The sequence below is a fragment of the Epinephelus lanceolatus genome, chromosome 10 (assembly GCF_041903045.1).
Source record: "Epinephelus lanceolatus isolate andai-2023 chromosome 10, ASM4190304v1, whole genome shotgun sequence".
Taxonomy (NCBI): Eukaryota; Metazoa; Chordata; class Actinopteri; order Perciformes; family Serranidae; genus Epinephelus; species Epinephelus lanceolatus.
This window is the reverse complement of record NC_135743.1, coordinates 27,174,059-27,192,500: the sequence shown is the minus strand read 5'-3', so window position 1 is coordinate 27,192,500 and position 18,442 is coordinate 27,174,059. Positions and strand designations below refer to the sequence as shown.

At 40.0% G+C, this 18,442-nt stretch overlaps 1 protein-coding gene across 1 annotated transcript in view; it reads right to left on the bottom strand.

Annotated features, from left to right (window-relative positions):
* The window catches only part of cdkal1 (CDK5 regulatory subunit associated protein 1-like 1), a 288,180-nt gene that overhangs the window by 188,996 nt on the left and 80,742 nt on the right, over positions 1 to 18,442 (bottom strand). The window contains exons 5-6 of the mRNA XM_033641067.2: positions 10,032 to 10,128; positions 3,603 to 3,651 (exon numbers count right to left, since the gene is read on the bottom strand). Coding sequence (XP_033496958.1) covers positions 3,603 to 3,651; positions 10,032 to 10,128 — 146 coding nt within the window. The remainder of the gene's footprint in view (positions 1 to 3,602; positions 3,652 to 10,031; positions 10,129 to 18,442) is intronic.

Here is an 18,442-nt window from a genome sequence, read left to right as displayed (position 1 = left end):
CCTGTAAAGAAAGAAGTACAGCAGTTATTTATTAATGGTGCAAAGATCAGACATCAGTGGAAGTCTGTGTTGCTCTAAGACTGAAAACATGAATAAAGCATATTTATGTAGCTTGTGTGTGCCTCTGCATACATTTTTTCTTCTTGATTAGTGAATGTAAACATTCTTTCTCTGTATTTTAGCCCTCGAATAGCCAACTGTTCCTGTGTTTTTGTTTGTTGAGCATCACTAAGAGACATTAAATCTGTCTAGGTGCCCTTGCAAAAATGTGCATCCATGGGTGTCATTAATTAATTTTTTATAGATCTGCCAGTGGGCTTGGAATACACGATGAAGCCAAAGCTGTGTTTGTTGTTAGCAACAAAATAAACATCTGGCACAGCTAAAAAAGAAACTATTGATTTGGATAAGCAAGCTTGTGAGCGTAGTAACAACATCACCCACCGTATCCCTGACGCTGCTGCAGAGTGACAAGCACCACAAGACTGGGCAGTAGCTGTAATGTGCGCGACTGTATATAAATGTTAAGTACTGTGTGCATGCTCAGCAACCCAACCCAAGATAACTAAAGGATAAAAAATCTCTGCCATTTACAACAGGTAGTAACCAGATCTTTATGTTACGTAGCTGCACTATGATTAAAAGCAGTTTTACAGTATCCTTATGGAGTGACAGTTAAGTTGTTTTTGAGCCAAACTGAATGCATAGTCTCACACCTCAAGAAACAAGGTCATAAAAGCATACCAGTACTCTTGTCATGTGGAAAACAGACCTGCAAGCAATTTTGGTGAAGCAAAGAACTGCGTCTATTAGCAGTTCATTGAAGTAAGTATTTTAGTAGCCATTATGAAAGGCAAATCCCCTCGCTTAAAGGTTTATGCCCAGGCCTCCGAGCTGAAATAACAGCTCCCAGTTTATACGAGGTCATAAAGAACTGTAATGATACTGGGGAAATTAGTTTCTATGGAGGGGGCGAAGGAGGGAGGAAAAAGGAAGGGAAGGAGAGCAGAAGGGATGGAACAGGGCAGTGAGAAGGCAGACGGAGAAAGAAGAAAGGAGGGGAAAAGAGATCAAAAGATGCCGAGGAATGTGAGGAAGACGGAAAAGGGAAGAAAAAGGAAAGAATGAGCAAATCATAGGGAAGAAAGGGGGAATGAAAGTCACAGTTTACATGTGTGAATGTGAGTGTGTAGCCAGACGATTTAGGGTTGATGACACATTGTAAAATTAAGCCTCAGTTCAGCTGTCCTTCATTAGAGTGAGGCCTGCAGTGCAAACTAGTAACTCATACACACACACACACACACACACATACACACACAGTGTAAACTCAATCTGTTCTTTATTAGAGAACAGCTGGGGGTGTATGACAGCTTGACTGGACACTCTCACACTGTAAACTCTGCCTGACCTTCATTAAACAGTTAAGTGCAGTGGTTCACTAACAGTTTAAATGGATGACCTAATCACTGCCATGTGAGTCTGTCTTGCCGTCAGTGAGCCGCTCAGACAGAAAAGACTGCTTAACAAGCTACTCAGACAGCGAGACAGATCGGAAAGCAACACTGATGACTGTTCTCTTTTCAACACACACACTCAATCTAAACCATTAATCTTACTTATTTAGCAATGTAGTCAATAACGTTTGAACACATTTTGTTACCATCCTGGTTTCACCTACATGTACAAAAATTGGTAGGCACATGTAACCCCCCAAGATGCACAAAAAGTCTCTGGAGCAATACCCTAAACCCAACAAGAAGTCAGCCATTTTGAGTTAAATGTGTAATTTTTGAGCATTTTTTGGCCGTTTCCAGGGGTTGCGCTTTCACAAACTCCTCCTACAGTTTTCATCGACTTCAAATGTGGTGTGTACCGTCTAAAAGACATTAAAGATGAAAAGTTGTTAAAAGCTTGAGTTACATCAAAATGTGTGACAGTCGCGAGGTGTCAAATGTAAATGTTTTTGGCCGCCAAACAGGAAGTGGTTTGATACTGCAGCATACATGATCCAATTTGCCCCAAACTTCACATGTTTTAGGAGGCTCCAGGCCCAAAGCTATCTACATGCACATTAGGTGTCAGGGTGATCGCGCCAGCTACTTGCAACAAGAAGTAAGTCTTGTCAGACAGTTATCTTTTGATTGACCTGAAGTTTGCATGGTGTGGTCCCCAATTGATTCACAGCAACATGGCATATGATCAGAGTGTTTTCTAGTGCCACAAAGTGGAAACAGGAAGTGGCACAAAATGTGAAATATATCATTCCAACGCCCACACTCTGTGAAGGATAGCTAACACTTTACTTGAAGGTATCTACATAAGGGTGACATGACACTGTCATAACTATGACATGACACGGTCATGAACCTGTCATGAACATTATGTACGTGTCATAAAGGTTTATGACTGCTGTCATTAAGTGTCATTCGGTTTTTGTAATGACAAGTTGACGTTGTTTGGGTTGTCTTGATTATGACAACTTGACATTAATCAAAGTGGCATTACCAGAAGTTGTCTTTGTCATGACAAGTTGACATTAAATTTGTTTGGGATGTCCTTATAATGACAACTTGACATTAACCAGGATGACATAACCAGAAGATGTCTTTATGTTAATGTCAAGTTGTCATTATAAGGACATCCCAAACAAATTTAATGTCAACTTGTCATGACAAAGACAACTTCTGGTAATGTCACTTTAATTAATGTCAAGTTGTCATAATCAAGACAACCCAAACAATGTCAACTTGTCATTACAAAAACCAAATGACACTTAATGACAGCAGTCATAAACGTTTATGACATGTACATAATGTTTATGACATGTACATAATGTTTATGACAAGTTCATGACAGTGTCATCTCATAGTTATGGCAGTGTCATGTCACCCTTATGTAGATACCTTCAAGTAAAGTGTTATCGAAGGATATACCATCTCACTCCTGCATGCAAGGTCCGACTTTCACAGAAAGGAACAGCGGCATCAGCCGGCGTTCTGCCAGCACCCCTGAATTGTGCAGAGGTGCGAGGGCCGTTCTTCGCTGGTAGCAGCTTTAATTTGTATTTATGTTTATAATCTATATTGTAAAAAACTGATACTTGACATCCGTATTTTGATACATCATTGCCACAAAAAAATATCACAATATAATACTGTATCGATTATTTCCCAAACCCTGACTTTAAAATGATCTAATTCAAACACACAGATCATTCCCCCTGTAGATCTTTGTACTTTGAACAATACTGAATCTTCTTACAAAACTCTAGCTGGTAATTTATTATGGACAATAAATGCTAAGAACCAAATGTTTTAAAATGCTAATTGTGAGAAAGCAGACAGGAAGTCAACACAAAGCCATTAGTATTTGATTATGTGCTCTTCTGCAGGCAAGTGATAAATTCATTCTTAGCCCTTGCATTCTGTCAATAAGTGCACAGACTACTTTACTGAAAATCATTCATACATTTCCTATTCAAACAATGGAGGGACTCTCTTTTATTCATTCATTAGCTGATCAATGCTTTTTTGCTTATTCACTTATACAATGAGTGCCTGCCTGTGTATGTGCGCGTGTCCGTGTGTGTGTATAAATACCTTTAACGGCCTCATCCACCACTTCCACCACTCGATCAATCTGTTGGACCTGAAACACAGACAGACACACATGGGAGAAGTTTATTGATGCTGACCAACCAGGTCCATACAGTCAAACAAAAGCCTGATATCGACAACCCGCAAACACACACACACTGATCCGCATGTAAACAAAGAGGGCATGTAAATATATACAAAGACAATATGCAGTATGCACACAGGCAAATAAGTACAAACAGATACAATCGCACTGAGTTTTCCCCAGCCAGGATTAAGTGTTATAGATTTCCTGAATGCCACTAGGAGTCTATGTAGCTGCAACACCGCTTAAGTATCGACAGAGACACAGTCTGGCGGTGAGATTTCATGGAGAACCAAGAGGCAGAAACAGACAAATGAGCATACAGGTAAGAATAAACTAATAGCATGTCCTTAGATTACAAGGGAATGACTACAACTGAATCATGTTATGATCAGGCAGTACAGTTATTCTCCTCTATTCCTCCCGTTGAGAAAATCCCGCAGCTCTGCCTAGGGGGACTCTGAAACACCACCAACTCATGTAGAGAAAAAAGGCAAGAAAAGAATATTAGGTAGTATTATGCTCTACTGAGAACAGCACTGGTTTTACAAATGTACCATCCCTCTACTGATAATCTGGAGAGGAAAGGGTTAAGAGTGAGAGAAGGGTGTATGGAGAGAGGAATACAGAAGTGGGAAAGGACAAAAAATAATTTCTCTGCCATTATTTCTCCTTTCATTCCTAACAGCGTCCCCTCCACCTCTAATTCACTCACTTTCTCTGTTCTTAGAGGTCTGCGCTCTCGCCCTTGGCACCCGCTCTCAATGCCTCGGGGCCCATTACCCACAGTAACCCTTCTTTCAAACACACTCACACAGATGCACACTGCGCCTTGTCGGCAGCAGTAATATACATGTTACACACTGAAGGTAAAACCTATTTTCTTCTAATGGCCAGGCAATCTGGGTTCATTCAGAGCAGCAGCGGGTGTCCCCACTCACAGTAAGGGTCGGCTATTGTTCACATTTTAGTGCTTAATTTAGATCTGGCTTTTTAATTATGGTTCTTATCAAATCCTGCTTTATACACCTGGAATATATTTGAATAAAAGAAAAAATCTAGTGGAAAGAAGCAACCATATTTTCAGCAGAACTATGCTTCCATAGAAAGTCATTTGTCAAAAATAAGATTTTTTTTATTATTTCTGTTATAACAAATTTCCATTTGCAAGTAGGATGTTTACCAAGAGGTGATAATAGGTACTGTATTTAGCTGCAACCATTAGTCAATTAATCCATTAGTTGATCAACAGATAATTAACTATTTTGATAATTGAACAATCATTTTAGTAATTAGCCAAACATTTTTGCTTCTTAAATAAGAGAAGTTGACATGTTTCTTCGTCATACATGATCATACATGATAATATACTCAATAGCTTTGGATTTTGGACTGCTGGTCGGATAAAACATACCAACTGAAGACGTCACCTTGCGCTCTAAGGAAATTACAGGGCATGTATTACTTTTTTTGACATTTTATAGACAAAATGATTAATCATTTAATGGAGAAAATAAAGGGCTAAAAAAATGACCAGTCACAGCCCTATTGCTGCATGTACAAAGCAGATAAAACTCTACACAGAGCATACATATATAGACACATTGACAAAGGCTATCTGTAGTCTAAAAAAAATAAAAAATAAAAAAAGCACTCATGTCATGAATAAACTAAGCAGTTTCACACATTCTTCATTTCAAAATCCCATACTTTTTCAGACTGAAATTTCCATACTTTCCCATAACTTTTCAGTCCATATCTGACATCTGCGTACAAACAGCCAGCCCTCAGAAAACAACCATTTACCCATTGTGGTCTGTAAGTCCAAACTCTTACACAGAAAGTTAAACGATGCCCCACGGTGAAACATCTCTGACCAAAAAGGAATCAAAGTAACCGGCGCTAACATACTGAATAATCAAAATTATAGTATTGTCTCTTTTTTGTCTCTTTTATAAATAAGAAGCAAAAATGAGTTGAAAGAAAGTTAACTGTACAGCCTTGTTTATTCACTGTGTCCATGGAAAAGACTATGAACACAACCATGAAGAAGTTTTCTGAAAACATTTTTCAATGTCTGCCTCCTCCAAATGGCATAATAACACTCTGATTGTACGACCACTTTCTTTTTTGAAATTCTGAAGTTCATATTTTAATGAAAAGAGAATTCATGCACACTGTCCTGCTACTTGCCATAAACTTTACTAAGCAATCTGATGACCGAAACTTTTGCTTAAAAACATTTATTGCAAGTAACAGACAGTGCGCAGAATTTTTCTTTTCTTCATCTATGGAGAAAAGCTTTTGAAGGTGTGAATGAGCCTCCACATTCATTAAGTTCATATTTAGAAAACAGAGAAGGGGCAATAGTCTGGAAACAAAAAGATTTTTCCATACTCTCTTTTCTTGTTTCCGTATTTTCCCATGCTGCGTAAGAACCCTAGCTAAGTGTGACAGAAATCTCTGGCCTATGGACAAAGGACAAGAAAGAAAATAGTATAAAAGTGAAGGAAAAATATTTTTAAGTTCTAGAAAACCGAAGAAATTAATGCAACCAAGGTTAGTTTTTTTAATGAGCTGTCAGCATGTAACATTACACACTCACAATAAACAACATGAAGTGCATATAATTTGTGAGTAATTGGGCTAAGGTATAAAAAAGATGTGTAAACTGGGCTTTCAACAGTCACTTATGTACCCCACACCCAACACATACATACATGCTGAGAAGACTGATGTTGCGTGCTTTTCATGTTTACAACATGCTTACCCACTGTAAAGCTCTTATTACCAAGCCAGCCCTGTGTGTGTGTGTTTTTGTGTGTGTGTGTGTGTGTGTGTGTGTGTATATGTCTGTGTGATGTGTCTCAGATACAGGATGTGACATGTCCAGAGACACACTGTAGTCTTGCGTGACTGACTGTGTACCTTACACACAACACGCTGTCATTCATTTCACAGGAACATCAGGCAGTAAAACACAACAGAAACGCACATAAAAGCTGACACACGGGTCAATTAAAGTGGATGTATTCAACAGGAAGCACTCTTTCTTTTAACTACACCCCTTATCTAGCCGTTAGTGCAATCACTATATACAAATTCATGACCAGTTATTTGCATCTCATTTGCATAACCCACCAACTGTCACCGTCATTGTGTGGCTGATTGTTACTACCAAGGATACACAAGGGGAGTGTGTGCATACTCATATACCTCCGTCTGTGTTTGTTACCGGCTGTGCCTGTTCATGCGTGTGTCCATCACTGAGTGCGCGTGTGCGTGTGTGTGTGCGTGCGCGTGCGTGTATCAATGCATAATCCAATCTACTCATAACAATGAAAGGATCGACAGTGGTAAACTTCCCAGATGTTTCTGCCTCGCCCTGTAGGCTATTACATATACAAGCCTGTTTATCTGAATGTAATTATATTATACATACATGCCACTTGATTTGAATGTAATTATGTTACATGGTGGCATGTTTTCTTAAATGGAATTACATTATTTATAGTAAAGGATATTTAACGTAACATTTGAGACACCCCCCACCCCCCAACCCATTATTTTTAAGACAGTGGCAGTAATCAACATTGGATATTGAACCCTTTGATATATCTTCACTTTCAATGAGGCAGTTTGTTTTTTTTACGCAACCAAATAAATTCAGCATTATGTGAAATTAAGATCAAGGTTTTGTGTGGTGATTTAGAAGGCAAAGCTCAGTCTCTGTGCACTGAGTAAACAAATGCACGCAAATATATCTAACCAGATCAAATGTATGCTTTTTTATGCATGCAGGAATTATTTAGCTCTCCTAAACATTTTATGTATGGTGCGGACATGTTTGCATTACACATTTGTCAAAGATAAAGCATATTTTAACAACTTCACTCTGTTTATGTTTGAGTGACTGATGTTTACTTGCGAGACTGAACTGACAATAAAAACTTTACATTCACCCATAAGAAAGCTTTAAGATGAATATTCAAGTATTAGACTTAAAGCTCGAGAGGATTTTGCAGCAGCAGACAGAAGAAAAACACACTCTCTAATTACAAACATCATCAATGATTTAATGAGGACGCTCATTTAGTTGTTAAATAGTGATAACCTTGATGCATCGTTTTAGCTTCCTCCTGTGATTACTGAGGTGAAAGACGGAAAATTAAATAGCTGTTCCATATCACAGTTTGCTATACAATCTATTCATACCTGCACCACAGGGTTATTAGTGGAAATGTAATAGCTTATGAATGGCAATGCAAAATAATCAAATTCACCTGTTGTTACAATAAACTGTATAGACACTGCAGGGAAATGGCCCTAATAAATCTACTTAAAATAAAATTTTCTTCCCCCCTGTTGTTTTATCTGTGAATTTCCATGACTCCCCAATGTTAACTGAATTTTAACCGAGAGAGCCAACTGTCAAGTGCCACCTTCAATAAAAGAGGATTTGAAAGGCCAGTTTACGTGCTGGACCCAAAGCCATGAGGTATTCACATCACTTGTCCCTTCCTACTGCTGTCTTTTTCCATACATCAGATCTCCCCAACAAATACGAGTCAATGTACACAATGTCTTTCTACATTAGTGAAAAATGTTCTACATGTGGAAGACCAAAAAAGAATTACCACCTCGCGGTTGTATGCCTCCACACACCGGTCAAGTTACACTTAAAGTTTACATCCATGTCTGTGAAAACATGGAGGTGTCACACACATCTTCCCCCGGCAGCAGAGAACATTTATATAATCAGCACAGTTTCAATGTGGGCACCAAAGAATAGTGTCACCAATTCAGTATCTGACCAACTGTCTCAACCTCTGTTATGTTATGACATTAAATAATGGCCAGAAAAGTGTTTTTGCAGAACATCACGATGTCACAGTGAAGTTGACCTTTGGGATAAAAAATGTCATCACTTCATCATTTTAACATTTGACATTTGTGTGAAATTTTGTCATAATTACGTATCAATTCTTGAGTCATGACCAAAACTATGTTTTGTGAGGTCACATGGACCTTGACCACTGACCACCAAATTCTAATCAGTTGACTGTTGAGTCAAAGTGGACGTCTGTGCCAAATTTGAAGAAATTCCCTTGTGGTGTTCTTGAGATATCGCAATCACAAGATCAGACTGATGCAAGGTCACAACAACCTTGACCTTTGACCACTAAAATCTAATTAATTCATCCTTGAGTTTGAGTGAATATTTGTGCCAAATTTGAAGAAATTCCCCCAAGGTGTTTTTGAGATTTTGCTTTCACAAGAATGAGACGGACGCAAGATCACAGTGACCTTGATCTTTAACCACCAATATTTAGTCAGTTCATCAATGAGTACAAGGGGACGTTTGTGCCAAATTTGAAGAAATTTCCCAAAGGTGTTTTTAAGATATCGCATTCATGAGAATCAGACTGATGCACGGTCATGACTGTGACATTTGACCACTAAAATCTAATTAATTCATTCTTGAGTCACAGTGAATATTTGTGCCAAATTTGAAGAAATTCCCCCAAGGTGTTTTTGAGATTTTGCTTTCACAAGAATGAGACGGACGCCAAGATCACAGTGACCTTGATCTTTGACCACCAATATTTAGTCAGTTCATCAATGAGTACAAGGGGACGTTTGTGCCAAATTTGAAGAAATTCCCCGAAGGTGTTCTTAAGATATCGCATTCACAAGAATCAGACTGATGCAAGGTCACAATGACTGTGACCTTGCATCAGTCTGGTTCTTAAGATAGTGCATTCACAAGAATCAGACTGATGCCACTAAATGTATAATAGAAACAAATAGCACTCGAAGACAATCTTGTTAATTCATTTCAGTCTTCTCAGCTATCTTTAAAACATTGTTCACATGAAGCACTGAGGTAAATGATACAGACACAGTTACTTTTTTTGTATGAAGATCCTTAAACTGGTGTCCATGCTGTCACCATGATGTCTATGCTTCCTGTCTTCCTTTTCTCCTCCTCCCACCCTCTTTTTCTATCTTTCTTCCTCCTTCGATCAGAAATTCTTCCTTCTTCTCTACTTCCCACCATGTTCATCTTAGTAGTCTCGATCGTGTCTCACTGGGAGATCTATTGATCAACCAAGCAGCAGGGAGGCCAGAAAGGAACCGACACATTAAGCTGGCAGCCAGGTGACTGACAGGTCAAACCATCTGTATCTCTTTGTGTCTATCTGTCTGTCAGGACTACTCATAGGTTATCCATTAGACTCAAATAAAGTCATATGCAGACATAGAGTATATGCTGTATTAACGCATCCGTACATCACTCCGATTACCCATTTCATGTAAGTGAATCCAAACAGACAAACGCATACCCCAATGATGCTGAGTCCTTTGAGGTAGTCCATCCGTGGCTGAGCCTGCGGGACACAACCTGCTACCACCACCTTTTTCTGCTGCTCCTGGGCTTTTCTGTACAAACAAGAACAAAAATAAAGGAGAAAATTAACAGTAGTAGATAATATGGCATTTGTTTTACACCAACAGTTCACACAATTCCATGTTCCCATGCTTTTGATTTAACCAACTGAAAAAAGGTGATACTGGCATGACACTAGCCCTCTGCTGTCTCAAAGGCTGTCATTACAGGAGTCCCCACGCGGCCATGTGTGTGCATGTAAAATAAGGACTTCACTGTAACATCGCTGAAGCTGACACATGCTATTTGTAACATTCAATGACAGCAAAGCGAGAAGCTTTCAAAATAAAACTTTTTTCAGAGATAAACACTCAAAAGGTACTTGAAAATCTACGTTCCTAAGTCATTAATGAAGATATAAAAGCATGAAAAGCCTGCACACATACACATACACACATAAACATAAATCAATGGCCTTCAGTGATAGAGTCTGTCTGCTTCCTGCATCAAATACAAAAACACCTAACAAGCAATATCAATAGGGAGAGGCTAACTGGATTTGTTATCATCTGTATTAAGAGGGAATGAGCCAGGAAACATCTTTCTGAAGTATACTGTTCATAGTTTCACAAGGCACAAGGCCAGTTGGTTGCAGATCAAATAGAAGACACTTCTATGTCAGGAATGGTATGTGTGACAAAGGAACACCATGTTACTTGCTTGTGAAAGTTTCCAACTACAGAGAGAGGCTTTTTTGTTGTTTTCCCTGGTGGTATGTAAGCTATTCCCTCCTGAAATGTCCATGAGAAGAATTTACTCAAGGTAATTCCCACTGCAAATTTGGTTTGTTATGTCCTTTATATCAAACAGAGGTATGGCAGGATTTTTTTTTTTTCTAAACTTTGGTTCAAGATGAAAACCAATAATTGTGTTACAGTGTACAACTGAGATTACTAGTGTGTCGACAATGTTGATGTTTGATGTTGATGTTTGTTTCCACCTTTTTTATGTATTTTAAGTAACTGAAGATTGGAAATTGGTCTGCAATTATGAATTATTAATTAGAGATGGGTCTAGAGATATTAATCATGTTTTATATGTTATTTATGAAGTAATGAAAGATCTGAACAGTTTGGTAGGGATGGGATCAAGTGAACAGGTGGAAGACTTTAGGTGCTGAATTACTTCCGACAAGAGAGATGACAGGTGAGGAGGTGGAGCGGGGCTAGGTGCATTGCTGCAAGAAATTAATACATTATCTCTAATATGAGACTTTTCTCTAAAAGAAGACAGCAACTTAATCACATTTGGCAGTGGAGGGAAATATATAAGGAGCAGATTTGGAGTGCTTAATCAGTTTGTCAAATGCGTAGAACTGGGGTGAGGCATTATTCTAATTTTTGTTTTTGAGGAGCAAGGTTGAGGTTCCGAGAGACACTGCTCATCCAGGATACTGATGGTGGGCTCCAGGGCTTGCAACTTGTTCTCTAGGTGGAGAGTCTCTCACATGGAGAGGTGTCCCACAGCTTCCCGCCTTTCACCACAGTCCAGGGCTCTGGTGGAGAGCAAGTTCAGGACTGGGGCTGTACTCCAAGGCTCAACCATGCATCATGGTGGCCAACAATCTGCAAAAACGTACTCTTCCTCAAACCTACGCCTCTCCAATTTGCCAAATCCTCCATTTATATTGCACCAGATGCAGGTGCACCTGGATTTTAAAAGGAATGTGAGATGACACTCTAATTGGTTGAATTCATGCTACACCAAAAACACACCTAAGATTATTTCATGGACTAAATAAAGCCCCTTTGCACCCAGATTATGCACCATTTAACTAGCAAAAGTGGAGTTGGACACACCCTAAATGCATTTGTGCCATGCATTTTAGACCATGCTCAATAGACTGTTTAAATAAGGCCCTATATGGTTGAGTACAAAGACCCACGTTAGCACAGCAAAGCCTCCTGGCTCTGTAATCCCCTTGGAACCAAACAAAATATGTGTCATAATTAAATTAGTAACATGTGTTTTGCAAAACGATCTACAATACTGTACATGGTAAAATTAATGCATACTGTTTAGTCATGGTGCAATATATTATATGCACCCATATGTGCATGAGGAAGGGGTGAGAGAGAATGAAAGAAAAAGTGGCAGACAGACTACTGTGACAAGTATAATGGTGAAACAGTGCAGCCCTGTCTGATAGAGCATTCGGTAAAACGTGAAAGAAGACAGCGGATGAAGTAGCACTGTTTTATTGATACAACAAGTCATCATGACTTCTAATGGCAAAAAACATAAGCAAGCCAAAACCTGTGATTTATAACACCATGGCGAGTGTCAAATATTTACAACATTCATAAAAATTTAAGCACAGCATGAAGTGGTCATTGGCAAAAGAGTACGGTATTTAACAATGACCTATTATTGCAAATGAAAAGAAGTACTAAGAGTCCAACTTTCAAGATGATTTTTTAATTAAAAAAAGGGCTGGACCACACACTGAAAATGTGTGTGTGTGTGTGTGTGTGTGTGTGTGTGTGTGTGTGTGTGCCTGTGTGCATGTAGATCTATGTGAGTCTTTATGTCACCTCCAGTTAGTGGCAGTGAGATTTGAGACACTCGGTCTGTCTGACAAAAGCTTTTGGAAGAGCTGCCCAGACTCCGCCATGAATCTTTAATAATGAAGCCTCCTGACAGCTGGAGCAAGAGAGAAAGGGAGAGATGGGGGGGACATGTATGTGAGGGAGGAATCGTGGGAGGAGGAGAGAGGAGGAGGAGCAATGAAACTGGATGCAAACTGTCAGTTGTGTTTTAATTCAGACTGTGTTTGTATTCTTCGGCAAAACAAAGAGATAGTGATGGAGGTGGAGGGTGTGTGTGAGAGAGCAGAGTGAGAAGAGAGAGAAAAGTGAAGGTAGACAGCTCAATTCAAAGCCAGCTTACACTGTCATGTGAATGAGGAAGGGAGGGACGGATGAAAGCCAAAGTTGGTGCGAGATGAGTGGGGGAATGAAGAGAGGAGAGATGAAGGCAAAACTGAAGTGCTTTTTTTTTTAATGATTATTTTGATTATTCAGAGCTGTTTGTATTATTCAGGGTTATTTTAGTGACTCCTCTCATCTTCACTACTCAATCTAACTCTGTATTGGCATGGCAGGTAACAACAAATCACTTAAGATGCCAAAAAAGATGAAACATGAAGAGAGAAGAAAGCCTGTTGGATACAATGCCTCATCACCACAGACAAAATTGTTTTAACAGCGCATTCAGGAAAACAGCACTTCTTTTGATCTTCAGAAATGCATATTTTTATTGTGCATGTAAATTCACTGGTTTCATCCCCTGGCCTTTTACCTTTATTATAGGAGGTAACCAGTAATATCCATGCCGTTGTGACTGTCTTTTTTTTTTTTTGCTGTATAAACACAATTTGAAAACAGTCAAGGGCAGGAAGGGATGTAAAAGAAGATCATGATGATACTAGGAAATGATAAAGGTAGGGCCAGTTGATATAGAGAAAATGAAATATCACAATATTTTTTGTACAAATACCTTGTGTATATTGCAATAATATTGTACATTTAACTGTTGGTCATATTTACACAATGAGATTTTTCATAATCATAAGTCAAATAATAGAACAGCTAGAACAGTCTGTTAAGTTTAGAAAATTACATTAGGAAAAGACAACACTTACAATATCCAAAATCTAAGATGATATCTAGTCTCATATCACAACATGGATATAATATCAGCACACTGACCAGCCCTAAATAGGTTAACAGATGTAAACTTTCATGACTGGATTGGAGTGCGACAGATGAAGACAAAAAAAAAAGGGATATTGTCTGCTTAGAGTGGCTTATTCTCCCCACACTGTTCCTCATGGAGGACTCACACTGGCAGGACTGCACACACAGACACACACTCACAGTAGGGGTGCGTCTGCATAATTCACACCGTCTCTTGCCAAAATGCGCCAAACGTTCCTTTAATGCGCTACTCGCTCCCCGCCCACAGACTCAGAGCCATAGCTGACACAGCGAGTAAGCAGACAGCGCCTGAGCCGTCGCCTCGGCGCCCCAGGGGGAACAGGCCAATCACGTCGCACACAGTTCGTGGATGGGATGAGATGGAATGGGATTATGCGATGCAGTTGCCGTGGTGATACTTTTGAGCCCGATCGAGCACTCACTGGCAGTGACCCGGACCAGAGCAGATGCCCCCTCGAGATCAGAGGACGAGGGGTGTGTGTGTGTGCACGTCTGCATGAGTGTGCACACACGTGTTTCCTTGGCTTCCTTGGCACCTCGCCCTAAATCTCTGCGGCCCCCTGTCAAGTCTGTGTTACTGCTCTCCATAGCCTCAAGACCACACACGCGCACCCACACACACGGGGTCCAAACACCCACATGCTCTGAACACGCTGCGCATATACCACTGGTCACGGAGGCTATGGCAGAAGCATACAGTAGTCCATGCATACATGTATGACCTCTGTGGTATGCATGTATGGCAGGGAGGAAGTGCTGTACATACTGGTTTTTAACAGCTGAGTGGACACAGTGAATCAGTCAAATTAGACCAGACTAAATGTCCAACTGAATTGATCAGGTTGACTTGGAGAAGCCCCTTGTTGTAAATATGACATTAAAATAACTCTAGGCATTAAGATGTACCACACTGCATGACCTATATAAAGGGCCTCTTCAACTTTCTCACAACAAAACTTATGAAGTGAAAGAGAGGCCCTTATTTTGTGGATTATGGCAGCCTTGTATAACGCCATTCATGACTGCAACAAAGATGTAGTGACATCATCATCACATAAGTGAGCTACAATGCTGATGTGCTCACAACTGCCACAAATGTTTCACATCCAAAAAAGCTGTCTGTTACACAATATCAAGAAATATATAAATAATAGGGCTGCCCCCTGAAAGTTTTAGATTTGAATCATCAGTTGGAGACTCTTAAGTCGACCGACATTCCTCAAGGAGTCAGTGTACTTCTGTGGACATTTCGGTCCTCAGATGCACTGCAGAGTGAGCACTCCTTGCTTTCACACTGCTCTCCAGTACAGGCAGCTGCAGACTCCGATCCAGGGTGAGTCTGAGTGAGATGGAGGCAGCTGTCCGCAGGAAGAGAGGCTTAAGTCAGGCTCCGAAATAATATTATCTCCTTCTTTCTGCTTAGAAATTGTTAATATACAGCTCACAGCAGATTAATACGATTCAGTCTCTGGCTTTTGTTTGACATCTAGTGTCGGCAAAAAATGCTATTGCACATTTCCGAACCATCGCTAGCGCAACGAGCACACATTATTTCAGGGGGTTAACTCTGCTTGTTTACTATATTCCTTGAAAGTCGCTGTTACCCTGAACATCCTGCTAAATTCTATTTAAGCTCTCAAACTCTAAATGGAAAAAAAGGAGCCAATAGTCAAATATTTGTATTGGACAGCAAAATCGTATTTGACTGACATAATTCTAAGTTGAGTACCATCCTAAAAAATCTCCCATATGCAGTAGTAAATGGTGTTTTACATAGACAAGTTACTGGTGCGTGAAGGTAACTACATCGTTCTCTTAACATAGGACCCTTACTTTATGTTCCATTTCTGCATTCATAACTCATGATAACAATGTAGAAACAACTAAAATGTATTTTAAGTTCTCTAAAAACCAGGACAAACATTTGAAGCACAAAGACCTGGAACCTCATTTAATAAAACATACATTTTTGTCAGGTGGAGAAACATCCCAAACAGCCTGGCAGCTGTGAACTCGTGTGTGTGTGTGTGTGTGTGTGTGTGTGTGTGTGTGTGTGTCCTCTCAATGACTCTCCCTGCTGCTAAACACCCTCAGTCCTATACAGATAACTACATAGGGGGGAAAGAGGATGAGCTCATTACACACATCCACACAGAGCGAGCCATATGCTCCTTAACAAACATGTTGCTTAAAGGATGAGGTCATACTGGTAAGAGTAGTGAGGGAGAGGTTGTGTAACTGAGATGTGTGGGTAACACAATGACCTGTATCTACGACTCATCCTGTTAGGAAAATGTGTTCAATGTCATTTTGATCTACATTTTCTCTTTTTGGGATCTGAAGAAAAAAAAACATTCCTTTTAAATTTAATCTACAGCAGATTTACTTTCATTGCATCCCAACTTGCCTTGTCCTCTCTCTGCTCTCCCTTAACCATATTTCCCCTGTCCTTGCTCCTCGGTCTCTTCTCCTTCCTCATCCCCTCATCTGCACTCCGACAGTTTTCTGGCTGAGTTGACAGCCAGCCAGCCAATCAGCACATTCCTGACCTCTCTGCATTAGCATAAGCAGCAAGGGGCAAGGTTAAGTACCCATCAAGCCTCAGTAATTAAGATGCGAGCTGGTGTGGCCACGAGTGTGTGTGAGTGTGATTAAGTGACACACAGAGAGAGACCAAATGTATTTAATCTTTCACTGCACATATTTTCCACTCCCACAAACTTCCCCTACTTATATAATGATGCAATCCCTGGATTGGTCACTGTCCCATATCTAATTCCACAATGGCCATTCTCCTAACTTATATATCTACTAACGTATGTTTATTTGTGTAATGTTTTATTAATTTTTCCATCTTTTCTTTCCTTCTAACAGCAGGAGATACATCTCCATCACTGACTGACAGCCCAGACTGAGTGAATATGGAAAGAACACACTCTGATGGAGAATGCAGCTTCTCCTCTGCGAATAAGTGTACTGGCAAAGTTTACTAAAACAACTGTCAAAATACAAACAGTTTAAATAAAACAGCAGCTAACTCTGGGCCTATGGGATCTGACTGCAGACAAACTAAACTAAATGAAAGCTGTTAATGTACTATACCAGGGGCCTCAAGGAGACGTAGCTGAGAGAAAGGAGGAAGGGGGAGGAATATATAAAAGTGACTGACAGCAAACTGTCAAAGGAACGTCTCTATAAACACGTGAAAACAAGACAGAGAGAGAAGGAAGTGACGCAAGTGTGTAAAACAGCAAAAAAGTTGATGGTTAGAGGAGATAAAGGGCAGGAACACAAGACAGATGAAGCAGAGGGAGAATCAGTGACGGTGTGCCATCAATCCCACGGCATGTTATCTGCCAGTTTAAAGAGTAACCTTCTAATGTGGCACTAGTGTACAACAGAGTCCTGCATTGGGTTAGGCACTCATGGGTATCCAGTGGATGACACACAAAAAATTGCCCCCCAAAAAAATTGATTTTGTCGTAATTGCATTTCCGAGTTCGGTTTTACGGCCGGGCTCCACTGGCTGCAGACATAAGCGTCACGTCAGCGTCACGTCAGCGTCACGTCAGCGTAGCGTATTCATTTGGGCTCCACTGACTGCGTACAGAAGCAAAACGTAGAGAAGCCAGTGGGGTTGTTTACCATTTGCCGAGCTGAAAGGCTGCATGTAGGCTGCATGAAATGTTAAAGCATTTTCCACCTAAGTTATTACATATATTTGAGTTATCTACAAGTTTACTGTACTGTTTGTCATCTATTCGCTTTCAAATGTCCGCCACGGACATTTACACAATGTCACGGATAAACATGGGTAAATGCATGAAAAAAAAATCATCACATATCACCTCTGATAATGGTTTATTCATTTAAAAACACATTGTGCTCATTTAGCACACTATTTCATGTAGTTTTTATCTGCTGGAGGGTCGCGTAGGGGAGCGTAGCGCGACAAAAATAGAAGAGCCGCGTAAAATAGAGAGTTGTTGCGCGACAGACGGGGGTTGTCGCACCGCTCCCGTTGCCGGTGGAGCCACTGTAATTGATTAACAGGGGGGCGAGCTGCTACGGGACTCGCGCTGCAGACGTGTCGCGCCGCTGACGTGCCCGGTGGAACCCGGCTGTTAGGTTAAACAACGAACATGCAGGGGTTTGTTTTTTTTTTTTATAAAATAAAAATATTAATAATTTAAATTAATGTTTTTATCTTCTGACTGCTGACTTTTTATGTCAGCTCTGTCTTCTACGCCAGCTGGAATATGAGAGCAGCATTGTTAGTATTATTAGAATAAGCCAAAAATATTCATTTAAATTGTATTTCCTACTTTATCTTTGTTTTCACATGTATTATCTTGGATTCATGTGTATGAAAGTGATCACTTTAAACATGATGCCTAACCAAATTATTTTAAAAGTGGATATCTATTATGGATTTTTGGTTTTCGGTAGGGACACGGATCTTGTGTTGGCGGGTCTGGATGCAGAACTAACTGGAGGGGTGGATGTGGTATTGCAGGTTGTGGTGCTAGTTCAGAAGTAGTATTAAAAATCAGAGCTCTTTAGCTGAAACACTTTGTAACTGCTTGTA